This window comes from Ammospiza nelsoni, chromosome 3 (assembly GCF_027579445.1).
Source record: "Ammospiza nelsoni isolate bAmmNel1 chromosome 3, bAmmNel1.pri, whole genome shotgun sequence".
NCBI lineage: Eukaryota > Metazoa > Chordata > Aves > Passeriformes > Passerellidae > Ammospiza > Ammospiza nelsoni.
The window spans coordinates 72,233,843-72,261,168 of record NC_080635.1 but is presented as its reverse complement, the minus strand read 5'-3'; the positions used below and the strand labels follow the sequence as shown (position 1 = coordinate 72,261,168).

Here is a 27,326-nt window from a genome sequence, read left to right as displayed (position 1 = left end):
GCAAGCTTTTACAAGTAGATTTCTCTCTGGTCAGTCTCTAAAGACACACAGATCTTGTCCTACAAGCTTTATCTTTTCAAGATAGATTTTAATGATGCATTCTAATCTTTAAGTCATCTTGGGTGTCTGATTCCACTGGCTTAGAGTAGAAGTCTTAAGTCTTATGTACAAAGAGATTCTGTCACAAGAAGCAGTATTTTGGATGCACTGTAATCTGGCCCAGCTATGTTCATCCTTCTTTTCCTACAAAGCAGACCCAGTGACTTCACGGCCAAATTGCTTTTCCACAATACTCTGCCTTTTTCTCAAGTCTTCAGATTTTTGATTTTCTTGTCCTAAAGTACTCTCTGAGGGCTTGAAGGCAGGGCAGGAGAAGTAAAGCATTTAGGGTGAGAAGACCAAATTCCTCTTGCTTTACACCTACGCAGAAGACGAAGATGTCATTCTGCATTTTACACCATTGTGTGGAAAGGAAGCATTTGGATGCACAACAGAGAAACCTGCCACTATCCATCTGAAACAGCCTGACAAAACTGCAAAAGCGTTTAGGTGTCTGGAAAACAGACTGTCTGGTTTGTGTTTACATTCTAAAAAGCCAAAAGTGAGAAACAGCAGGATGAAAGAAAAATCTACTCTTAGTGACCTCTTCATGTTTTCCTGCTTATTAAGAGTCTTGCTTTTAACTCTGGGAGAGAAGCAAGCAGCTTTCCACATCTGCATACTTCAGCTCCATTGTAGAACAGAATGAATGTGGAAACAAACTATAGCGCATAGTTGAAAACAGAGAAATAGGGAGTTAAAGATACAATATTTGTTTCTGATGCCAGAAGAGGTACCTTGTGCTTAGAGAAAGAGCTCCAGGAGTTTCTGTTAAACCTTTTAGACCAGGAGAATGGGAGGTCACATGGGAGTGTAAAATATCTTTCACCCCTTACTGAAAAGGGGCAGGTGTAAATTGTGCTGTGGACAAGGATTTTCTCTTAAATGAGGTAGTGATAATTGCTGTGTATTGGGCTCAAGATCTTGGCATGGGACAAGCCCCCTGCTCTCAGTGGCCTGTTTCCATGAGTGCTGCGCTCGCTCTGCCTGCCCAAGCAGCCACCTGCCCACCCCTCAGAGCTCCCTGCTGGGCTTCAAATTTCTCAGCTGCCAGACCTTGGGAAATGTGTTTTCATCAGACAAAAATGTATGGTGTTCTACATAAATGAATGGCACTTTACAAATATTCAGTGTTGTTCTGCACTGCCACACAACCCATCCCAGGTGTCACAGCCTGGCTGTTTGCTGCCCCGCACGCATGGCTGTGGATTTGGAGGGTGAGTGGCTCGGGCTGGATGCCACTCTGCAAGGAGGGGCAGAGCAATGTGCCCTGCTCTGAAGAGAAGCCCTGGCAAGGAGGACAGAAGGGCTCCTTTTCAAGCCTTGAGATGCAGCACAGAAAATAATCTGCTTGTAAAATTCTGCCATGATGGCAGCTGTTGAGGCACCGAGCAGATCCCTGAAGCTCTCACTCCTCTTCCTCGCTGACAGCATCTCTGTTTACTGTAGCTGGGACTTCTTGCTCCCATAATTTCTAGACTCAAGCACAAATTCTGCAAATCTTACCTAAGGAATGACAGATTAATCACCTCCCCTGCTCCAGCTCTACCCATCCACGAGCCACCCAGCTGTCATGCAACATCTCTCAAGACACCAGTGCAAGTGACCTCCCTGTGATTGCTTACATCTCACAGCCCTGCCTAGGCTTAACTGTTGTTAAAATACTGGGCTGAAAGAGAACAGTTATCTAAAAATGTGCAGTTCAAGATAAATTAATCAAAGAAAACAAAAAAATCTTCCACAGCATAGTAACAGGAGTCATATTCTTGAAAACTGTCATTTTGGGGGCAATTCCAAAAGCCAGTCTTGCCCTTAAATGAGGGTAACCAAATCTCCAACTCCAATTTGCTTGTAGGTAGCTTCAGGGATCAGTAGTTCACTCCTTTCAATTATATCATCAAGGATGAGCCATTGCTGGATTGGAATAATGAATTTGAATTAATATGACCAGGCTATGATCATATCTGATTGTGGTGCCCTCATTTTGCTTGCACAGTGCTGAGCTTCAGTGTCTGAAATACTCACAGCAGTTCTGCAGGGTGGATGGGCTGGGACTGATGGGGTGAGAAGAGCCACGTGCCCTTTCCTGCCTGTGCTGTGGCCATAGGTGAGGTGCTTCATGCCTTTCATTCATTGATGTCTCTGGATCTATAAATACTGTAGAAAAGCACTAGCAACACCGTGTAGCTGAAGGAGAAAAAACCAGTGCCTGACACTGACAGAATTAATTTTAATTACTGTAATACTGATTGAGATCCTTGGGCACTGTCATAATCATAGTAGTAGTAATAAATAATAATGGTGGTTATCATTATTTTATTATTGTTTTCCCTCTAGACATTGCAATGATGAGAAAGAGTCTTGGATAGACTACCTAGACAATTACTTGTATAAATTTGACCACATTTCTAAGAAATAGATTTATTAGCTGCATGCCAGCTTTGTGCTAAGCTAGTTTTTGATGGTGTAATAAATATCATTAAAAGAAATCAGATAGGAGTTGAGTAAGGGTTTGAGCTTTAAGGTTGATGAGAATATATTTTTTATTCTGTCAACTTACTTTTAATCTTCCTTCCTATATAATCCCCCAGAACCTGCTTGCATCTTTTATTTACCTTTAACAAATAGTAGTTCTCACCCAGGTTGTTTTGCTACTGAATTAGGCTGCCAGACATACTTGCAAACAAGGTAGATGCCACACTATTAATAAGTTGTCCCAGGTTTTTTGTTTCTCCACTACTACCTTGTGAGACACAGTCTATTCTCAGTCCCTAGGAAGAGTCTAGGTCATGAAACACTGTTCTTCCAAGGGCACTTGCTATTCACTTCTTCATTCACTTGCCAGTCGTTTAGGCCAGCATCTTCAAACTCGTCATCTTCTTTCTTAAATCTCAGCAGGGAGCCAGATTTGTGCCTCTGACTGTGATCCCCGACACCGTAGCCGTAGCGTTACAGGCTGCTGCTGATCCTGCCTTTAGAAATGGTCCTGGCCAAGCATTTAGATTGTATTCCATCAGTGAATGGCATTAAGGGTATATAGGAAACGTGGGACTTTTGTTTGCTTTATTTTATTCTGGCCGTGTTGTCCGTGAACAAAAGCATTTGCTCTTAATCCCATTGCTCGTCTTGGTTTGCAATGATCATTTCTGTGATGGTGAATTAGCAGGAGCTGCTGGTGCGTGCCCGAGCTCACAGCCATTAATTTTCCTGATTTTCTTCTGATAGAGCAGGTGCAAACTGGCAGCATTTGACCCTGATAAGTTACACTAGTCTTGCCAGATTTTGTTTGCCTGGAACAAGGAACATTATTTGTATCAACATCCTGATAAAAAGTGAGCAAATGGATTTGTTGGGCAGGTGAATTTTCCTGACGAATTTGCAAGCCTGTGTTTAAACAATGTAATTTATTTAATCTTGTGATTTTACTAGTTCTTTATTGTAATCATACAATAGAACCATTTCAGTACATGTTTTCTTCTCTCATGAGACAGATGGATAGTGACTGAGGCTCAAAGATAATGTTTATCTACAAGATAGAATAACGAAGGCAGAGATTTGCAAGTTAATACATTCTGAGCTCATAAAAAAATTCCAAAAGAGAAGCAATGTTGGGGTGTATTTTTTTTTATCCTGTTTAATAAAACATTCAGTGACTTATGACATACGTATTGCAATGATGTTGCTCTATAAATGTCCCTTCTTGTCATCATTTACATGACTGATTACCTTGCAGCTGCATAAACTTGTATATCTCGGTAAATAACCTATTACCTCAGTATGCACATGTTTTTTGCTGCATGTTGGGGAAATATATGTTGTATGTTTCGGCATCTAAGCTTTTATATCTCATGAACCCATAATTACGATAAATCAAGATATTCAGTACAAAATACAACTTTCTATGTAGAGTGCTGAGTCTGATTTGTACATAGCTGAAGGTTGGCTATAATTGAACAACATTTCTTTTCTGCTTTTTCCAAAATACCTAGACATACTGGTTTTGAACCATTAATCAGTCTGAAGACGATAAAAGAATCAAATAGTGGACAGTTTAAATGCAGCATCATTGCACTCTCTTCTTTGCCTGAAGTTTCAGTGCTTTAAGGATTAAAGTAAAAAGTTAAAGTTCCACAATAAACAAGATGTTCAGTCTAAGTTGTGTCGACTTGAGCAGCAGTTTCTAATGAGCACACAGCTAACAGACTCTTAAGCCTCATGAGAAGCTGTCTACCCCAGTCTGCAGTCCTTTCTTTAGTAATCAAAATAATTTGACAGAGATAAAAAGAAGTAGCTTTTCTTTGGTTAAGTGCTTCATCTTACATGAAAATCTTGGATTTCCTGTTTTCTGGAGTCCTAAATACTGTCCAGGGAACAAAGCAATTTAATTTGATTATTTTATTGTCCTGTCTATCTTGGTAGAAAATATGTAGCGCTCTTATAATGGGAACACAATTACTTTAGGGTAAGCATTTATATTCCTGATTATGAAAACAAGCCAGCAAGATCAGCATGTTGAGCTGATAGGGCAAATCCTGGGAAGATGTTGGGGTGGAGATACCAAAAGGCAGCTGGGTGATGGGACAGGCCATTGCTTTGGTCCATGCAGGGAGGGATCAGCCCCTTCAGTCCAGGGTGGAGCTGGAGCTCCTCCCTGCTGCCAGCAATCCTGCAGCCTCCTGTCAGCTCATACACTTGCTTTTAGTGGATAAGATTCAGATCCCTGAGTTGTATAAAACCCTGACCCAAAGATAGTCAAAGACAACAATTTTTTTCCTTACACTGCCAGAACGAGTGTGTTCTCCTATTTCTTAAAGATAGATTCTGAGTGAAATATGAACAAAATTGAGGTTATATTATGGAGGCAGCTCCTTCCTGCTGTCTCCTGCTGGGAGAAGTAGGTAGTGGCAGTAGGCTCACAGGTGGACCTTGGAGAGGAAAAATGAAACAATTACACACCAAGTCCCACTTGTCCAGGAAAATAACAGTTCTAAGTGTGTCTTTATTTTAAATGTTAATCATTTATTTCAGTGCCCTTTTGGAGCACAAAGCTTAAATATACGTCATACCTCTGAGTCTACGGCATGGTGAGTCATATGGCATCGAATGTAAATAGGTGTCACAAACTCTGTCAGTCCTCCTGTTCTCAACCAGGCAGCCTGGGTGGAAGCTGAACCAACTGTTCCTAGGCAGTAATATACATTTACATAAAATGTTTCACATTTTTCATGTTTATTCTGTGCAGATGGCTCCATTTTGAACATCCAGAATTTGTTTTGACTTTGTGACTGTAGCTTGTAAACAGAGCGTTGGCTGACATCTGCACTGGGTATAGGTAGCTTTTTGTATTTGATCTAAAATTGAGTGAAGCTGTAGCCAAACCATTAGTCAGTCAAAATAATGTTGCAAGCCAGTTAAAGGCAGCATATCCAAACCATGAGGGAAGGCTGAATGAGAGGCGGTAGCGCTGTCCATAAATTGACAAATTGATGCGCTCGCGGTGTTTCACTTACACAGCTACTTTATCCAGCCTCTCAATGTGGCTTTGCAATTCAAGGCATCTCACTATTAAATGTTTTGAACAGAGTCACACAGACGTTCAGTTATGGGAACGTGTTGATACAAATAATGCAGGAAAAATGCATAAATACTCATCTATTTATAACTCAAGATGGAGAAAACTTCAGTTGCATCACTATTAAACATGAAAGCAGTATGACTGATTCTTGTATGTGTGTATTCCATGTTTGGAAATTATTTTCAAGGACAAATAAATAGAAAAAATGTAGATTTCTCTACTTTTTCTTTTGTCAGTTTCACTACTAGATCTTGCAGATGAAGTATTAGGGTTATTTTTCTTGCTATCAGGTATTTAAACATTTTTTCTCTTTCCTATATATTAGTTAACAGAAAGAGACATTGATTCTGATTTGTTATTTGAGAGTGTAATCAAACCATCTTTTGCTTTTAAGGGCTCCCTGTGCCTTTGTCTTCTCTAGTTGAAGCAATTTAGTTGAAGGATAAGCAGCCAAACTATGTTCAAAGGCATTCACTTGATTTTGTTGGATTTAATTATTCCAGACAATGCAGAATATTTTTCAGTAACTCCCCCCTTACCATTCAGAGCATATCTGTGCTTCCTGCTTATCTGCAGGTTCAGTTCTGCTTGCACATTGCTCAGGTCTATCACCTTGCTGTAGAAATACATGATTTGTAAATCTGAAAGAATTCCCCAACAGCTTCCATAAAATTAAGCTGTTAAAGAGCTCTTGGAGCTTGTTTAAATGTAGACCTAAACAAACCTCTTTGCTGTTTAGCTCAAGATAAATATTTTTAAAAGTCCTGTTCTAAATCACTTCCCAATTTTAATGAGTTTATATATCAGCCTTTGCCAGATTTTTACTGTAGCTTTTCTCCAAGATTATAGCCATGATAAAGTAAGGACTAAAATTGTTTATTATATATTATTCTTCAGAAGCAAAACTTTTTCCCCCAGAGGCTGTTGGGAGAGCTATTGATTTTCTGCCACAATGTGAAATGTGTGACCTTTATAATATGAGCAATGATTACAAGGCCAATAAAATGACATAATTCTGTTTAAACTTTAGAGTTCGCCGGGCAAATAGCAGAATGTGCCACATTTAATGATGTTCATGGACGATAAGGGTGCGTTGACTGGTGAGACTGAAACATGAAGGAGGCAGGCTCTCAATCCCCAAAACACCTCATGTTTGTTTGTGCCAGGAGTTGGGGAACAGCAGTGTATGTACCAGGTAGAACTGTGACTTCTCCCAGCTCTAAAGGCAGGAAGTCAGGGCTTTTCTGGTAACAGACTTCTCTAAATGTTTGCATTTACTGCTGTCACCAACAAAATTCCTCCTGTTGTGACACAGGATGAGCTATTTGGGGAACAGCTCTATATATTGCTACAGATTTTCCCAATTCCACTGCATTTGCAGTTACAGGACTAAATTCTATTCTTGTAATATGGCTTTAGCCACTTCATTGCAATTCCTCTAGAGGAGCTAAGAGAAGACTGTCCCAAATAAATGAATTCTAACTGCACAGGGCATATACATTCTAAGATTTGTGAAAACAAGGAACACAGAAACCTTTATTCAGGCTTTGAGGGGAATGCTTCAACCTAAATCACTGAAATAATTTCATAAAGAAGTCTATGAAATTTCCCTTTTCAGTGACATCAGTCTGTTTCCTGACATTATCATCTTCTTATCCTTCAGACATTTAATGTTTGATCCATTAGGGCCTGCTTCAGCCAATTCCCTGCCCATTCTCCAGCCTCTACCAAACCAGATCCCTGGCATGCAAGCTGGGGTAGCTGTGATTTCCCTGTGCAGGCTGAGTCCAGCCTGTACTCAGTATTTGATCCAGCCAAACATGGAGCCAAAGGGCTGCATGCTTAGAAAGGACAAGGAAAACAGCACAACACATTCAAGACCTTGCAGAAGCAGGAATAGGGATAATTTTCTTTCCCATTTCTGGCTCATTGTGTAATATCAATAATCTCTGTACCTTTGTATTATACTTGCCGTAAGTGGCTCTAGTGATTGATTAAACACCTTAGCTTTTCTTTGGCATTTAATCAATTGCAGCAGCAGTTTATTGCTCGGTGTATTACAAAGTAAAAGAGATTATTACTTAATTATTGTGAAAAATAGCAGCTTGCAGTTGTTGCTAGCATGGGTATGTGTCTGTGCTGACATTGGTGTCACATCATCCTTTCCTTGCTGCTCCTGGTCTCCACACTGGGTGCGATTGTGCGATTCCCAGTAGATCACGCACTGTCCTTCCCATGGCTGGCACCAGCACAGTGCAAGTTGTGGCATTCAATAAAGAGTTGCTTATGGTAGTCCCACAGTGCAAAGAGCCCGACTCTTGCTTGCTGGGTACCTCCAAACCTCCCTGAAATTTTAGGTGGTGTGTTTGTTAACCAGCCCATGTGAAAACGAGCTCACTGTCAGGTACAAACCACTTCAGGGAGCAATTCAGCAAGAATTACATCGGTTCCAAGAGGTATTTGACAGCCCAGAATGCAGCACCAGATGTATGTAAACTGGAGATAAATCAGATATGGGGCATATCATTGGGAGTGTGAGAAAGGAAAAAACCCAACATTTTGCGACATCCTCTTGAGGATCTAGGAAATGGCAACTCTTCTGTTTGCCACCAGAGGATTTCTGCCTCAGATGCAGAATTGAATTCATATGCAAGAGTTCAGAAAGAGTACTGTGGTGTGATAAAGCATAAGGATTTAGGGTAGCATAGACCTGTGCTTGTAGGGTACAACAGGTGTCACGACCAGCATGTGTTCTTAGCATCTACTTGAAGAATAGGGTCTAACCCATCTGTGTTGCCATGAAAAGGGACAGTTCAGTATTTAGAATTCTAAAAATTGCGTTTAATTCCTTGGTTTACTCCTGACTCTGTGATCATAGCCAAGTGATTTAATCTCCTTGTACCTCAGTTTCCTCCTGTGAATGGGAGTAACCATTGTTCACTACCTTAGAGAAAACTAAGAAATTAGGCACTGCTAGTTGCTCCTAATTCACATGAATTAAAGCTGTGCCCTTGACTTGACCAGGGCTGGTCAATGAAGGACCAGTGACAAAGCATCCACTGCAAATTTTAAGCATTTCCCCAGATGATTTAGGTTTGTTGGGGCAGGTGGTTGGGGTGTCATGCGGGAAAAAACATGAACCTCGTGTGTTGTTTACTTTTCCTCTGTGATGGCAGTAGAGGTCTGACCATCACCTTTCTAGGCATCTGTGTGAACCCAGGAGGTTGGTAGTGCTCATGGTAGTCTCTGCTCACGCTTCAAGCTGGCGTTGCCTGTGAGTAGTGATGCTGTGGCCAGTCTGTATCTGTCACGCTGCATCGTGTGCCGGTTTTGTGTCACTCGTGCCATGGCTTTTGCAAGTACTCGAGCAGAACTGGAGCGAGCAGACGTTGACTGTCCAGTGACAAACAAAAAGCTCATGTTTCTTTGAGAAGGTGCTGGATGGTCCTAACCATTAAAAGAGTTTATTTTCTTACTCCAACAGATTTCCCCTCCCCTCCTTGATGTTACCAAATTTATCATCACTTTTGTCTTTCAGGTGTAACCTGTCTTTAGTGTTGCAGACACATCAGCCATGCATTAAGAACTGGGCCCTTACTTTATAATTCAGTATGACTTTCTTTTTGTCCAATAATTTCACAAGCACTAATGCACACTTCAAATGCAGGAGATACTTTGATCCCCAAATTGTTCAGCACTTCATGCAGGAAAAACCATAGGCCACAGTCATGAAACTCCTAGAGGATGGCTGCTGGCTTCCTGTGGCAGAGCTGGTTGTTGTTTTCCCCCCTCTCCCTTCTTTGCTCTAACCATTTTGTCTGTCTAGCTTGTCTTGTATTCAGTTTTCAAAGCAATTGCCATGAAGGGCTTCCTTTTTTTAGTGCCTAAAAGGGAACAATAGATTTTTTAGAATAAGCATATATTATATTTGATATGGCTGTCTGTGTACCACAGATATCATATTGATTATATCTGTAATTTAATATAACATACTGAGAAGTTCAAGCTAAATAGAAATTAGCAATTTTTATTACTATTTTTTATGAAAAGGTCTTTAAATGTATGCTTAAGTGTACATGACATCTAAAATTATTCTAGTGCTGGATTCTTGAAAAAGTAGATGACCTTTTCTCTCGAAATTGGAGAGTGGTTTTTCCTTAACAGTTATATTATGCACAGAAGATGAGATGTTAACCAAGATGTTAAAATGTATTGTTTCCCTTTGAAAGCTAATCCTGTTCCTCATTTTCATTAATGTTGAATCATTCATTTTCCTTTTTCTTTTTTTTTCTTTCTTTTTCTTTCCTTTTCTTTTGCAACTGTTTTTGCATGAAAATGCAAAGTAGCAATAAAGATTTTTCGTAAGACTTGCTTTAAGACTCTTCTCTTTCAGATCCAGTTAAAGTTTTTAAGTTCAGTTATTTTAAAATTCATATTCTTCAGTTCCGTAAACAAAAATAATGGAGAAATATAATGAGGTGCAAAGCGATTTTCTAGCCCTCACTAATCAATAAATGCCAATAAAATGGGGATGGTGTAATGTCCATAATTTAATTGTCTGCTGTTACCAGGTCACCACGAGACAGCAGCAGAAGCGGGGAGAAGCTGGAACTGGCCATGTCCAACCTCACTGCGGATGTCCTGGAGTTACTCCTGGAGTTTGTTTATACAGGTTCTTTGATCATAGATTCAGCCAATGCAAAAACACTACTGGAAGCTGCCAGCAAGTTCCAGTTTCATACTTTCTGTAAAGTCTGCGTTTCATTTCTAGGTAAGAATCACTGCATCTAGTGAGCTTTTAAAATCTTGTGTAAAGGTTTATAAACCTGTCTTTGAACAACTCTTGAAAGATAATGAAGAAACCCAAGATGAAATAGAGTAAAATAAAGTAAAGCAACATTAATTTGGTTTGTGATTTGAATTTCCAATGCTGACATGATGGCCAATGGAAAATGGTCTGGAGAAGTATAGTTTGTTGCTTGAGTGGCAACAGCTTTCACATCTTCTATAACCTATTTTGTTGAATCTTGTTCAACTCTTGGAATCTTGGTGACATTTTGTTTCCCAGAGGATGATATGTGCATTGATACCAGGCTGTAACACACAGGTTACTTATAACTGCGACAGCATATTTTGGGTTCTACACTAGGCCAGCTTGGTCAAACACCAAAAGAGTTTGGAGGTGGGCTCCAGTGGAGGAAGAACTCCTGGAAATCTGCCAAAAAATTAAGGAACTGCATTGCAATAGCTGCAATTTTCTTGCATTTGTGAGAAAGTCCTTCTTTACATGTCCAGTGTTCCAGATTGAATGTTCCTAGGGTTTGTTGCTGCCTACAGAGCTATGGCCTAATGTCATCACAAAGGTGGGTAGAAGGAAAGGTTGCTGTGCCCACTCCTGTAACTGGTGTGCCCTGTGTGTGCAGGGAGCATTTGTCTCAGTGAGGGTCTACAGAGCAACATCTTTGCCAGTGCCTCAGCCCATCCTCTCATGGCCACAAGAAATCCACTCTTCTTGCCAGACTTACCATGTTATCCTGCTCCTTCCACTTTCCCTCTGCTTTCCAGCAGAGGGTATTTCAAAACAGTCCAAGATTTCCAGCTCAGCTAAACTTCACTGGCCAGAACAGGAACCAAACAGACCTGGCATGGCAGAAGAGGAGACACAACTGGAGCTCAATGAAACACGATGGTTCAAATTCCTGCCTGTACCACAAGCCACTCCTTCATTGGCATAGCTGTAATATCAGTTCATAAGACAGTAATAATTTTAAAATTAACATAAATTTATTAATACCAAAAAATTCATCTTGATGTTATATGATGTACTTCCCAGGTGTAAGTACCAGATAACCTTTTTTGACATCTGATTTCTGCTTGGGCTTCCTCAACTTCCATCTTGGTGTGGGAGGCATTGTTCTCTTTGAAGCTCAAATAAATTGTAGGTTTTCCCGGGGCAATTCTCATTTGAAATTCACATCTACTATTGCAGAATGTGGAAAATGAGACTTTAGAAAATTTTGTGCTCAAAAAACAACAACAAAAATCTCTCAAATTAGTCCAGTTTACTGTTGTGTTAATTTTCACTGCTGAGCCAGCCTACTGGCAAGATGAGTGGTGTGACTAGGCTGGTACAATGCAGGCATCAGTACAGAATCCCTGGCATTGTAGTCTTCTTTCCAACTTTTTATATGCCCCTTATTTCAAAGTCTGTTCTAAAATGGGGAGTGTACTGGTGATGTGAAATTTAGGCTTTGCAATCCCACCATATAGACTGTGCAATTTGAGTAAGGCTCTGGCTCTGGCATTGCTTGCTCCCAGCTTCCCTTCACCAGCTTCTTACAGCGATTAGATCTTACAGCCTTTCCAGAAATACAGTATGTGTTTAAGTTTGGATAGCACTGAAGATTCAGCCACAAAACCAAAATACATTCATTTCCCTGAATCACTGTGAGAGTTCTCTTTTCTGATAGTTAATATTTTAATTCAGTGAACCATGTTATGGTGTGAAATAGTAGAGTTGGTTATAAGTTCAGTGATATATGGAGAGTCACTGGAACTTTGTATTCTCATTTGGAGAATTCACAGAGTGTAATTGCTTATTTTTATTTATAGCTGTGACCTGATTGCACTACAGAGACAGCAGAGCATTTGCCATCTTAAAAGTTTGGGAAAAGCATTTTGTCTTCTCTGTGGCTGTGTTTTTACTTTTCACCTCAGACACCTCTGTGCTATACAAAGCAAAAATATGGTAAAAATCAGGGTTTTTTTTCCTGCAGGGCTTCTGGAGGGTTGACCAGTATAAACAGTGACTTTTTCCCATTAGTGCATGTCTAAATAGGGAGAGAAGGGAAGTTCAAAGAAGTAAAAGACGCAAAACATTAAGTCTGTTCAGCATAGCACAGCACAATCTCAGAGGAAATTGGGGTCATCCTTTTTCGGCCATGAAGATCCAGGAGCATCCTGTCGTGGTGATGTCCAAGCAGCTTTTGTGTCCATCCTGGGCCTCTCAGCAGCCTTGGGAAGAGGCACCCCAAATTTTCTTGCACTTTTTGGTGAAAAGATGTGGCAAAATATGTCAGGGAAGTAGTTTCATTTCAATGGGAGATTTCTTAACTGGCTTCCCTGGGATAATTATAGCCATGTTCTCTCTCTTCCCCACATGCTGTCTCCTCAGCTTTGGTGTAGACCATGAGAAATGAGAACAGTTTTGTGCTGACTGATGCAGTGATGGTGACAGGTTCATGCAGGCACCATATGATAACTGGGCAAATGTTTGCAAACTGGTCAGGATATCATAGGTATTTCCTCCACCCATATGGCTGGAGACTTGAGCCTTTTTTTTTTCCATATTTGTTTTTTGCTATCACCACAGTCATGGCTTTAATTGGGTTTCAGGTGATTCACCAGTATCATGGTTTCAGTCCATGGTGCATGGACACCCATCACGGGAGGAAACACATTCTGAGCTTGTACTTCAGCCTGCTGCTGATAAAGTAAAAATATTCATCCTTAAGCCTAAAGAAGCTGGTGGAACCTGGTAGTTTCATGGGCCAGATTAGGAAAGAGCAGGAGCTCTGAATTTTCTTAGTGTCCTGAGCAAAGAGCACAAAATCAATGTTTGGAAAGAGTATTAGAGGAAGCAATGAGAAAAAACTGAACAATATACCAGTGATGGGACCTGCATTCCTCAGGCACCTGAGGAAAAAAGAGGCCTTTATGGTCTTTTAGAATTCAAGAGAAAGTATTATTTTGATCCAGCTGGAGACCTGCACTGCCCACCCCTGGAGAAACTCTAATATATGTACTTCATATAAACTATGTATCAACTTCAACTATATCTGGAGATGGGAAGAGGGAAGAAGACTCTCACAGGGAAGGGAAATATTTTGGACAATTCGTTAGACAAAGAATGCATCTGATAGTCTTCCCCCTAGCCCCCATCTCCACATGATTTTTGACATTAGTAGGAATACCTGAGGAGTAAGTTTCCCATCAGAATGTACACAGAGTTATCACCAGGTGCACATTTGGTGCTGTTATAATTGATATCCAAATCATCATCTAGAAAGCGTCTCTGAGTGAAAATACAGTGCTTAATGCACACAAGAGGGGATTTGCAACCACCACTGAGTTTCCATCATACTGTTACCACAATCTCACTGAGTAACCCTTCTTGCATACTGTTTATCTCTGGTGTTATCTCGAGTCTCCCCACTCCCAGAAGTGCAGTTGGAGCAGTCTCCTTGGCTGATTGTCTCCTGATGATGTGCACAGGATCCTGCTCCAAAGTCACATCTAACACAGTGGAAAATACCAGCTGGTGATCTGCATTATTGTGGCACATGTAGCAACAAATCTGCTATCCAGCACTGTCTCAAACCAGAGAGAACCAACTAGATTGCATCTGATATCCCTAAAGTCCACTCATGACTCTGTTATAAACTGTCCTTGAGCATTGAGAGTAGCTTTGTAGTCAGCATTTGTGTTCTAAACAGACACAAGGTGAAACTTCAAAAAAATGTGTCGTTACAAGCCCAGTGTCACTGTGGCAAAACAACAATTATTGTAAACATGCCAGTGTCCAAAGGAACACAGGAGCAGGCGGAGCAGAACTGGTCCTTAGCTGATCCTTTGCTGTCTTTGTCATGCCAGCATTGACAAGTACCCCTGGACTGCAGTCATTTGGGATGAGCTGTATTATATAGCAGAAGTCTATGTCTGAGTAGTCATGCCCTTTGTAGCCAGTGAGGACTAATAGACATTAGTAAGGCAAGGTTCTGCTCATTCTGGAATTGTCATCCAAAATGTTACCAGATTAATCCAGAATATTACCAAATTGTTACTTGGAATTGCTTGTTTATGGGTATGCAGGCATATAATTGTGTCATGGTTTGACATTTCAAACCAGGACAGATTGTGAATGCAGAGTTACACGATAGCTGAAGTTGAGAGTCAACCAGTCTTGCTGCCAAATTTTTAGTCAGAACTGAAAAATGGGAGGATGAGGTGGTGTCTCTATTTTCATAGGACAGAGATTTTCCATATCACCTACAGCTGTTGTCCCAAGGTCTGTCTTCCTCACCAGCAGTGAATCTCTCTAGTTCACATGCCAGTCCTCATCTAAACAGATGTTGCTGTGCCCACCTTGCTGTGGTTCTCACCACACAGAAGGGAAGCACAGGGAAGTGTGTCCTGCACACCAGCCTCCTGCACATCCCCTAATCCCACATCCCACATCTCCCTGGGACCCCTCTCCACAGGGCCTCACAACAGTTCCTGAACCAGACAGGGACATCACTGGAATCCGCCACCGAGGGGTTTCTCAGGGAAGAGGAGGGAGTAAAGCTCCAGGGACCAAGATGGAGCTGCTTGGACCAGTGTACCAGGCTGCATCAGGCACCCGGTGTTGTTAGAGCTAGAGAAGTTGTCCAGATCAGAATAAATCCGTTGTGAGCAGTTTTTTCTGCTGCACACCACAGGCTCAGCAGGAAATGTTGTGGGGATCTCTCCTGACAGAGGCAAAACCAGTCCTCTGAAGAGAAAGACTTGAAAGTCTTTACCATGATGTGCTGCTTAATGAGTCCAAATTGATTATTCCCCTCATTATTAACCCTGTGAGGATAAGGTGGAACAGTGGCAGATTGGCCTTTGACTTGATAGTTTGCCAAGAAATTGTAAGAATTTTGGGCTCTGGTAGATGATTACTTTACCCCAAGCCGTATGTACACCATGAAACTGTGCCAGCAGACAGAAGCAAGGAATCTGGAAGATGTTTGTGGTCTTTTGGGGAGTTTTGTGGTTTTTCTCTTTTCTTTTCTTTTCTTTTCTTTTCTTTTCTTTTCTTTTCTTTTCTTTTCTTTTCTTTTCTTTTCTTTTCTTTTCTTTTCTTTTCTTTTCTTTTCTTTTCTTTTCTTTTCTTTTCTTTTCTTTTCTTTTCTTTTCTTTTCTTTTCTTTTCTTTTCTTTTCTTTTCTTTTCTTTTCTTTTCTTTTCTCTTCCCTTCCCTTCCCTTCCCTTCCCTTCCCTTCCCTTCCCTTCCCTTCCCTTCCCTTCCCTTCCCTTCCCTTCCCTTCCCTTCCCTTCCCTTCCCTTCCCTTCCCTTCCCTTCCCTTCCCTTCCCTTCCCTTCCCTTCCCTTCCCTTCCCTTCCCTTCCCTTCCCTTCCCTTCCCTTCCCTTCCCTTCCCTTCCCTTCCCTTCCCTTTCCCCTTCCCTTTCCCCTTCCCTTTCCCTTTCCTTTTCCCTTTCCTTTTCCCTTCCCCTTCCCCTTCCCCTTTTTTCAAGAAAAAACATTGGTACCTTTGGGCTTCATAGCTATCAGTTTACACCCCATCTCTGGGCAGTCTTTGAGTGACAAAATCTACTGACAGCAAACAGTGCTGCTACTGCAGTCAGCTTGAGGAAATGGGCTTCTTGGAGTCAGTACAATCAACTGATGCAAAATGAGATAACCTAGTTTTGAGACTGCTGGATCTGTAAAAGAAAATAAGAAGTGTTGGGAGGGGAAGAAAGCAAAACAAACCCACAAAACTCCTAATCTCATGTCAGATTTAAATAAAATAGGAAAAGGTGGTTCATAATCCCATTTTATTAAAAGCCGCATATAGATAGTGTGCAGGTTTTCAATCTGAGGAAGGCAGACACTGGGTGTAGGGAAGAATTCCTGAGCATTTCCAGCAGAAGCAATCTGATGAGAGTTTTGTTTGAAGAGATATGGGGCTATTGCACATTCCTGTCCATTGCTCTGTCACAGTGCACTAGGATATGACACTGCCAAATGTGATTGACTTCTCTGACAGCACTGGAGCCTGCTCACGCCTTTGTGATCTGTTGCAGTCTCACGCTTATTACTTTTTTCTTTTTCAGTTCTATATCTTAAAATAATATATTCTTCTTATTAGTAGTGGCTTGGTTAACAAAAGCTGCAAAGAATCTGAGAGTTCCTCTTATAAATGTCTAAAATTGGTGGGTTTTTTCTTCCAAATAGCTGGAAAGAAAAAAAAAGTACAGTCAAATGTATGGTGTAGCACACTTCTAAGGCAAAGCTACACACTGCGCTGCTGCTTCTGTTTGCTGGGAAGGAGATAATGCTGTCTCCTCTGTGCATGATTTTCTTTGAAACCCACTACACAACGTTTAACAGAAGGCGTTAGTATAATCTGTGTTTTGCATAAGGGATGTCATCACATTCAGCTGCAACAAAGTTCCTTTGACAAAAAAAAAGAGAGGGGAGGAATTTTTTTTTTTTTTATTTGAAGTAGCTTAGTAGCTGAACAGGGCAAAAATTATCATAAAATGACTGCAGCATTCTCAGAAATGTCCTTAATGCTGTTTGCATTTATTCTTAAGTGTCTGCACTGGCGTTTACATCTTTGCTGCTCCTTAAAGCAACATTGTAGGCGGTGGGAACAGCAGCAGTCTCCTGGCTGGGTTCCCATCCCTTGGGAAGCCCCAGATACTGTTATGTCAGTAGGTTTCCCCAGTGCTTTGTGGAGGCTTACACAAAAAGCAAACTCAGAAAGTGCATTTCTCTGCCCATCTCCAACTCACTTTTTGTACTTTAAACCCCAATTCCAAATTAACCCAGGGTGCTGCTTCTAGTTAACTCCTTGAAATTATTTAGGATTGGAGGTTTGTCCATGATGCTGATTTTTCTCATGATCCTGTAACAAATGTGAATCTTGCTTTTAATAATTCTCAATTGCCTTTTTTATTTGTTTTTTGCCCTTTTTAGAAAAACAGCTGACTGCTAGCAACTGCTTAGGAATATTAGCCATGGCTGAAGCCATGCAGTGTACTGAACTATACAACATGGCCAAAGCTTATGCCCTGCAAATTTTCCCAGAGGTGGCAAACCAAGAAGAGATCCTTAATATCTCCAAAGATGACTTCATTTCCTACATGTCCAATGACAGCCTAAACACCAAAGCAGAGGAGCTGGTGTATGAAACAGTGATAAAGTGGATTAAGAAGGACGCCGCCATCAGAGCTCAGGTAAAAATAATCTCAGCAGCCTCACTCTGCTCCATTTCCATTAATGTCTCTTTTGGAATAGAAACCATCTTTATGCAATATTAACCATATGAGTGTGTGGGAGATGGGATGGGCAGTTCAGATAAAAAAAAGGCAAAGGGAATGGAGGCTACGCACAAAATGTATGTAATTTAAAAATCTGATCCCTATATCTGATCATTTAGAATGAAAATCTCATTTGTGACATGCATGGTACAAAGTTGTTGACTGGAGGCTCAGTCAGAGATAAACTGAGAAGAATTACAGTTTTGTGAGATGCTGCTTTAAGGGGATGCATTTTAGTAACAGCAGGAAATAAAAAATCTGTCAGAAAATCTGTATTTCTTTTGATGCCACATACTGAATGAGTATAACTCCAGTTCATAAAATAAAGATTCTGTATCTTTATTGGCTGCTTAGATCCCTTGAGTTTTATGTATTTATTAGAGTTAGCCTTTCCTCTGCCATATGAGTTATGCAGTCTGCTCTTGTCTAAAGAAACCGAGTCTGTAACTTTCCTGGCGCTGTCTCGAGATAGTGACTGAAGGCTGGTAATTGTCCTTGGGACCAGAAGTCATCCCTGGTGATACCTAAAAACCTGCTGCTTGCCTTGAGTCAACTCTGTGGTCTGAACCCCAAACCTCTCCATTTGGAGGCCAGTTCTCTGCACAGACCCCATAAGGGGAAGATTGTTTTCCCCTTCTTTGGAGGCCAGAGTTTTTTCTGTTGACCCCCAGTCATAGTTTTGGCTGTCTTAAGGTGGGCAGTTGCTCATGGACCCCACTGTATCTCAGGGAGGCACTTGGCCGTGTTGCTGATGCCGTCCCACATAGTGACAATCTGTACCTTCTTGACTGAAATGTGAATTCAAGCACCTGAACATGCAGTTGGATGTTAAATGTGTCATTGGACGTGATCCAGAGCAGCTGCACATCCACACCTCACCTCTGAAGTGGGAGAAATAGTAATTCCTGCTCTCCCCAGGCTGCTGGATAAGGACATTAAGGACAGTGGGGTACTGCATGCCAGGCCAAGCCTTGCTGCCTGTGCTGTTTCACCAGCTGAGCTCCTGGTCCTGCCAGAGCCTGCAGCCTCACTGCTGCCCTGTGTGCCCAGGAGCTGTGGCTCAGCAGGACAGTCCTGTGCTGGGCCCCACCCCATGTGCCAGCAGGGCCATTTAGCATTGCCCAATGTTATTATTGCCTAAAACATTCACACAGTACCATGGATTCACTGAAATGCATGCCTTTTTGGCACTTGCTGCCCTTGAAAAACACACTGTTTTAGAGTGTTTCCCTGAGTGCTTGAAGTTGGATGGCTCTGTGCCACTCTGAACTTAACACAACCTCAGGGACTGTTCCCAGGGAGTTCGGGAGCCCTGCGGCAGGAGCTTCCTTGCCTGGTGCCAACAGAAGGTGTCACTCACCAGACAGTCTGGGTTATGTTCTCAAAATTGTGGTTTTAAATATTTCCTTCTGCATCCTGCTGAGGCAATGTTGGGAATTTGTTTTTTTAAGTGGTGGTTTTTCTTGCTGCCACCACTGCCATCCCCTCCTCTCTCTTTTTTTGTGTTGCAGTTGAGTTGCTTTTCTGGGGTTTTTTTATTCCCAAGTTCCCTTGCCCTCTGCCCTGGTTCTGAAGTGCTTTTTGTAGTTTATGATGGCAGTTCTATTTGCTTCTCCAAATTTCTCTGTGGTGCTTTAGTTTCATGCATTACTTTTCAGGAGCTTTTAATTTTTAATTTGTATTTATCCAGAGATAAGGGGTTTGAATAAATCACTCTAAAAGATTCCAAGAAGAAACTATTTTCCTGCCCAATCCTACCACTAAGCTAGTTTATTTAAATAGTGGCTCTCACTTTTCTTAGTACTCTGTGCACTGCTGATCTATTATAAAGCTCTTAGTTAAATAGGTACTTATTTTTTTAAAGTAGGAGTTCACATTTATCATGAAAAGTACCATCTTTACAGTAATGACTTCTGCATTTTCAGAGCCTGGGAACAAATAGCTTCCATGGTGCATGGGAGGGAAGATAGACCTAAAAGATCTTATTTCTAATGAAGATGATGACGAATAAAAATTTGTGCATGATGTGCAGCACAGCCCACCATCCCAAGAACTGCCCAAGCTCCTGTGAGATACACAGGCTGCTCAAAGTTTTGCAGAACTGGGCAGCTGTGGCAATATTGAACACAGGATGAACCTTCCTGCAGGAGCTGTGCCTGGATATTTTTATTTTATTCACATGTTGGAGGTAGATTCTATGAGGTGCCTTTAGACTCTTTGGGGTGGAGGACACCAGGACTGTTGGGGTGTCCTGGGAGGGTTGTTGAATTGCAGCAGTCCCACCACATCACTCCAGCTCTACTGCACTCCTCAGGTGACCCGGTCCGGTTTTATTTCTCACTCCCAGAAGTTGTGCTGGCAGTTAAATCCTTCCAGGCATGGATTTCCAGAGCCCCTTGCTCCATTGTCTCCCCATCTCCCTTTACCTTGACAGTTCAGGGTCTCTTGTCACATTTTTATTCTCAATAGCTCCAATGGCAGGTAACTAAAATGCCTCTTTGGCAGCTTCTTCCAAGTCCTGCGTTGGTGATTCTCCCAAAGGTGGAGGTCTGGCACAAACGGGAAAGGGCTGTGCTCTTCATCTCACCTGCATGTCCATCTTCCCTGGCAAGCCTGGCAGGGGCTCTCTCAGCAGAGACATCCCCACAGAGGCGCTTCTCTCTGAATCAGGACCCTCTGCCCCCAGGGCAGCTGCAGCCCTCCAGAAGTCCTGGTGCTGTAATGGCTTTGTGTCACTCTGCAGTGCCTGGGGACAGTAAATCTCACCACTTGTGCTTCCCCACTGCAGCCTCATGCCGTGCTCTTACAACAACTTATCCATCACTGCCTCCCCTCCTGCCCGATCCCCTGCTGAAAGCCTCTGGGAAGGAGATTTTCAACGGAGCCTCCTGTTCTCCTGGAAAGGCGTTGTTTGCTGTCTACCTGCTCTTCTCTGCCATTCTAAAAGCTTTTCTTCAGATGTCTGACTGTTTCTGCTTTTGTTAATTCTTTCTCACCAGGCTGGAGGGCAGTGACAGGGAAGGCAGCAGGATTTTCTTGGAAGGCAAGTTGAAAAGCTGTGCTCTGGCTGATGTTTAATTGTGCACATTGTGCTCATATGAGCAGTGCTCATAAAAGTGCTCTGTGGCATTACAAAAGACAGCACCTGAGCTTGTTACAGAAAGAGAACAGCAGTGCTTTAAGGGTTGCTGATCATCTGCATAAGACAAAGAGGCAGTTCAGAGAGTGGCATGTTATACCAGGATTTGGTAAATAATTGTATCCCTCTAGCGTGTTGGAGCAATGCCCCAGCTCACATGGTAACATTTATGAAGCTGGCTTAGTGCTGCTGGTAGTGCATTTTAAAATTGGTCTGGCCAGAAAAAGCAGCCTATGAGGTGAGGTCAGGACTAGTAGGTAATTTCTAGTGGACACAGGGCACTGGTTGCAGGAGTCCTTCTGATTGCTGTCACCGAGTGCAGAGCCTACATCTGACTGACACATCTGAGAAAGCTGAATCTACTCTTTTTTTTTCCTATTTATTTCTCTTCTTGACTGATGGATGAGATTGTAGGTTTTATCCTAACAGTTACCCCTTGATAAGCTTATTACAACTCCAGCAAACTCATGCAAAAAATAGATTACATAATGGAGGCTTTGCTGTCTGAAACCAGCACGGTCTGAGCTGCCCAAACAAGGAAAGATTTCTGCCAGGCCCCACACAGTCTTCACCTGAGCACATCCCCCAGCTCTCTGCATGGCCTTGGGCAGGTTGTTTCACCTTTCTGCTCCCATTTCTTACCCTGTAAGCTGGAGGGAAGTGATGTCTCCCATGAGGGCTGTTGGGAGGATTCAGTGGATAATGAGCCACACTGTCCACAGGTACTGATGACTGCCAAAGCTGCTCAGAGTCATGCCCAGCATCCACATGGGATGGGAAGGATGGGAAGTTGCTGGATGCATAGCAAATTGCTGCCTGTCCAAACCATAGACATCCCATCTCACTGGAAACATTCCCACTTTCTCTGCCAAGTCCAAAGTTGTATGTTTACTCTGAAACAAAAAAAAAACACACTACCATGTGTATTAATGACAGAAAACCTGTCAGAGTCCCCATTGCATGGAGCTTCCCTCTCACCTGAGGAGGGACAAGACATGAGGAGAGGGCAAATATTCCAACAAGTTGCCCGGAGAAGTGCTAGAAGAGAGGCAAACACTGCAGTGATGAATGAAGGACAAGAGGCTCAGCTGAATGAGAGCCACTTTTCATTGCACTCTGCAAGGATACCATCATGTGCCCTTTTTCCAAACCTTTAAAATCTTGGTGACCAGCAGCAATGCAAAATGTCTCCTCCATAAAGGCATTAACAAGCTTTTTATGAACTTGAGTCCTCAGAGGCAGATTTATCTAAACAGCATCTTCATGGTGTCTGAGAACCAGAGATGCATAGACAAATTTGAGGTAATTTAGAGAAGAGCAACACAAAAGATTAAAAGACTGAAGGAACTGATGTGAGAAAAAAAAAGATTAAAAGATGTGAATATGCATGACTTGGCCTAATGACAGCTAAAGAGGGATAAATGTCTACAAATGTTTGAAGCCCCAAGGAGGGGGGTTGCCTGGAAGGATGCATGGGAATAACAACAGTAAGGACCAATTGAATTTGAGACTTGGCAAATTAGTCTAACACAAAGCCCACCTGTAAGCTCTGTATCTGTCAGTGAGGGTAAGGAAAAGTGATGGAGAGAAGGAGAAGAGGATTTATGTCAAAAAAGCTACAAATGCCCATGAGCTATATTTTGGCAGTGACGGAGAGTGGCAGTTTGAAGGCAGGACGCTACAGAGGAGAAAGGGTTGGTGGCTGTGAGAGAGCACATGGAAGATCCTTTATTTCTCAGACAAATTTTAAAGAGCCTCCATGCAGAAGAGCAGTTTGCTTCAGGAAAATGGAGAATCTGACAGGTAACAATGACAATTCCAACACTGCTCTGTGATGACAAGGAGGTAATGATAGAAGCTGATGGCCAATACCAGCATGTACAAATTACTTAGTTCATCATAATAAGAAATTAATTGATCAATCAGTGTATTCAAGGGCATTAAGTTTCAGGAAAGAGTGTTGGAATAAATATGAAAAAGGATGCTTCCAAGGGAGCCTAAGTGAATTAGGCACTAACGCTCTGTAACACTTCAATTAGGCTTCTTTGAAAAGCCCACACTGTCCTGGTGCTTTGAAATCCATTTGTGGGAAGAGCAGACAAATACAGAAAGATGCCATAATGAAAGTACAAGAAGCTTCAATTTCTCTGAAAGTGAAAAATGCGTAGTAACCCCAGTGATTTCCTGGGGATGGGCTGCTCAAAGAGCTCCAATTTGAATGTAGCTTTTGCAGACACTCAGCTCCCATACGAGCTTACAGAGGGAGAAGAAAAGGCAACAGTAGAATGGAATCAGTCCAGGAACATGCCCTTAGCTATATATAGGAGGAAGAAACTGCATTAAATAACAAAGAGGATGCAGGTGACATAAGCAGCTCCTGAAATTCCCTCTCTACTGAACTTTTAAGTTTTTTTAAAGGGATACCCTTGACAGAAAATCTACAGAATTATTTCTCTAAAGTGTTAATTGGTTGGAGGAGCTCCCTTGTCTCTCAGTCTGATCAGTCTCTTCATTTGTGTCTTTTCCAACACATTTTCCTGTTTTTTACAAATCTTTCTTCGCTGTTGCTGAAGCAACAGCCTCACAAAGACCCACATCCACAAGCAGCTCCTCACAAGTGCTCTCTTGCCTTGTGCTGCATGTGGCCCCAGCATTCAGGACCAACCTCCAGAAAAAAAATCATTTTATATTCTAGTCAAGAAGCATTTTAGAGAGTTATGGCACATGGATTCACATGCCAGTGTATTGTAGGGACAGAGAAGTTTACTTGGTTCTATGAAGCTCCTGAGAAGCTGCAGCTGGTTTGTTTTTGGCAATGTGCTTTTGAGGGGCATTGTTTGCTGTGTTTGAATAGGTGACTGCCCATAAGCAAAATAAACAGCACTTACCCCTGGTATCATCTGGGGGAACTTCGAGGGGTTATTTCAGAGTTTAGTCAGCAAGCTAGAGAATGCATGGTAAGACTGAGGCTCTTTTTAATCCTTATCAGGCACATTCCAAATATGATGGATCAGTGATTTATCTTCCTGTGCATTTAAGAGCCTCTCATCATATTACTGCTGGAAATACCAACCTGAGAGCTGGTTTGCAGACAGGAGACCAGGACAGCCGCTTGCTGGTGACATTACAGTGTTTAGTCAGCTGTGCTACCATAAAGATGTCATGTTGAAACCTGATTGCAGGAAGACAGAGGGACTGCTCTTTCCTTCTTGCTGGGCATGAGATTTATGCACATGGCATCCTGCCACCGAGCCACCAGCTGAACCCAGTGCCTGCAAACCAGATTTTCTGCCGCATGTTTATCTCGTGATATTAGGAGGCTGTTGGCTGACGTGCTACCAAGCCTTTGGGTTTAATCTGAAGGCAGCATTGCAATTCCAAGAAGTCAGTGTGGGTGATTAGTAAGTACTCCAAGCGCAGCAGAAAGCTTAGCTGGGCTTGGATATGACCTTGGGTGTAGGAATGTGCAGGAGTTTACTGGAAACACAGTGTGTCTTTGTAATACCCAGGGGTTAAATATATCAGAGCAAGTCCCTTCATTACCAAGTAGCAGGGCAGCACTTGGAAAATCTAGCCCAAAAACACTTACTTCTGAGAATGGCAAAGCAGTGCAGCAACAGCTTTGGCTTCCCCAAATGAGCCAGTTCCCTGTTGGGCTTGCATTTGGCAACTCAGAGATGGCAATATTTTCAATATCAGGTTGGTTGAGCTGTGGGGTAAGCCTGGTTTGGGCTGGAGATGGTGATAGGGAGGGACCACTCATGTTGCCTTTCCAGCATGCCAGCTTGAAAGGCCACTATGCCACATCCCCAGCTGTCACCATTAGCATGAGCCACTGGGCAGTTTGTTACCTGGCCACAGCCAGGTGTTTTTTAATTAGCTTGTCCAGTCCTCATTTGAAGGAATCTAATGCAGTGGGGACTTGGTTCTGCTTCAGATCTGCCTCCAATGGCTTATTCCATCCAGGGAGGTTCTTGCTCTCACACTGGGACAGTGCACAGCATGAGGGAGTCTGGACAGAGGGTTCCTATGAGACAGCATAAATCTCCTTCAATGAGAATCATATCCATTCCTGTTTCATAATGTTTTGAAAACTATTGCAATTAGGCATAAAGGGCTGAAACAGCAGCCCTTTTATTGGAGCAAAACCCTATAGTAATGTGGATACTCTACCTTCTGTATTTGTATTTCTAGCTGAAGCCTGTTTCTCTAGGCAGAAAGTACAAAGGGGTGTTTGTAGGGAGAACAGTAAACTAGAGAGACAGATGAATTATAGGGCATAAGGGAAACATTATTTTGACCTCTTTAGGCATTATTTCAAAAATGTTAAAAATCTTGAGAGCTTTCCAGTGGAGCATTTAAGGAGCAGGAAATATGACTCTAGCAGTAGACATACTTCCTTTAAAATCTAACTGTGTACTGTTGTGGCCCAAGTCTGTGCAGTACAATGAGAGTCCTTTTGGAAAATACTTTTGAGGATTTTACTGGATTAGAGATTTGAGAATAAAAAGATTATTTTTAATGTGATAGTGCAGTGGGTTTTGTAACTGAAACCGAAGATGCCAGAACAAAGCCCACTTGCAAGCAAGCATTCGTAATACTGATGTAATCAGTAGAGAAGAAATGTCATAAAAAGTTTAACAAAGTAAATGTTCTCACTCAAACTACCAGTCAGGAATTAAAAAAAAGCATTAGAGGCTTTTGTTGTCTCATTTGCTGAAGCACTGGCCTGCCTAATGAGATGGGAGTAACTTGTATATGAACAGATTATTAGGGAAAGGCTTGAAAGGGTCAGCCTCAAGGTATAACTGGTCATGTTGATCACATGTTCGTCAGAGTCAACACTGACCCAGTGGTAACACTCAGGCTTCCTCATAGCCTGATCACAACCTTCTAAACACACCCAGGACAAATGGACACAAAAATTCCCCCCAGAGGGTAGAATTAATGCCCTCCAATTTGGATTGACATATGGTTGTAGACATCTTAGGATGCTGTGGTGTGAGGCATGGTCTGAACACAATCCATTTCCCAGGAGCTGATGGCTCACAGTTCTGACCCAGAAGGGGACATTGATAATCTCTGCTTACCCTGGTGCTCAGTGCATCCTCTCAGCTTACATTGCCCTGGGGACTGTTAAGTGTGTTGACTAAATCTCTCTTAATTATAACATGAGTTTACACACGTCTGGCTGACAAGTAAATACTTGGCTTGTAGGAACCCTTTTAGGTGTCTGAATCTAGAGCTGAATCTCTCCCTGGAAATGTTTTGTTAATTAGGGAAAGATAAGATCTCTTAAGATTTTTCCCTTCCTGTTTCATATGAAATGCACTTGTGATTACAGACTGGTTGAAGATCCTGCTTTCTGTTCAGGATCACTGAAATATGTACCTTGAAGCAGGACACATAGCATCTCTTAGAAGCCTCTACTCTCCTGTGTCCCCAGTGACTGTCCACAAAGACTTTGCTCATGTGGCAGCAGGGCTCTGGCTCCTGCATAATGACCCTGGCCATGCACAGGGTATCTGGCAGCATCACTCAGCAAGGACTTTATGGATGAGATCTTCTGCTGGTGCAAAACCTGAGCAGTTCCCTTTGCCCAACAGGAGCTACAGTGAGGTTCATTCAAATCACCTAAAAAAACAGTCCTGATGGTGTTCAAAAACTTTCCTAGCATTTTAAACATAAATATTTAAATTTTTGCATAATGGTGTCCATTCTCAAAGAGCCTGATGTGTGGTCGTACATGTTTATGAGTTAGTAACTCCTAATTTTAGGCCCATAAGGGGTGTTAATATTGTCTCCTTCACCCTGACATGTAATGCAAGCTATAGAGTAGTTGTAAGTGATTCCCAACAAAGGCCAGAGAAATATTTCTACTTGTCCAGTCAGCACCTGCCGCCAAGCAGGCATTGCCAGGGTTACAGGCACAAACCATGACTCCAGGGACCCAAGGTGGGTGAATTTGGCATTGTGCCCTGTGCATGTATTCTGCTGCTTTAGTGATAACTGTTAACATCAGTAGGTGCAGTAGATGTTTCATAGCTGTATGAGGCACAACGGAAAGACAAGAGAGAATGGAGAGCAAATAACAGATGGTAAGGAGGTTGAAATGCTTTATGGTGCTTATTTCAGTCTTAAATGAAAAGGATAATAGTAACAGGATATTTAGTACAATCATAGCTAACAGAGCTGGGAAGTCTTCACAAGGGCGAATCCAAAAGAAAAAGGCTGCTGATTGCCTAAATCACTTGAATATTCTTAAATCAGTGAGGCTAAATGAAATTCACCCTTGTCTATAGTGCTTACAAGAACTGTGTGAAAAGAGGTTGCTTTATAAAAGCTTCTCCTGTCTTGTGAAGATGCTGCCATGGTTCATACTCCTTAAATCTCTTGGTGAAAAACACTGCAATTCTATGTACCCTTAATGCTCTCAGC

General features: G+C 42.0%; 1 protein-coding gene across 1 annotated transcript in view; it reads left to right on the top strand.

Annotated features, from left to right (window-relative positions):
* Positions 1-27,326, top strand: part of KLHL29 (kelch like family member 29) — a 389,148-nt gene that overhangs the window by 322,175 nt on the left and 39,647 nt on the right. The window contains exons 7-8 of the mRNA XM_059469632.1: positions 10,246-10,445; positions 17,406-17,665. Coding sequence (XP_059325615.1) covers positions 10,246-10,445; positions 17,406-17,665 — 460 coding nt within the window. The remainder of the gene's footprint in view (positions 1-10,245; positions 10,446-17,405; positions 17,666-27,326) is intronic.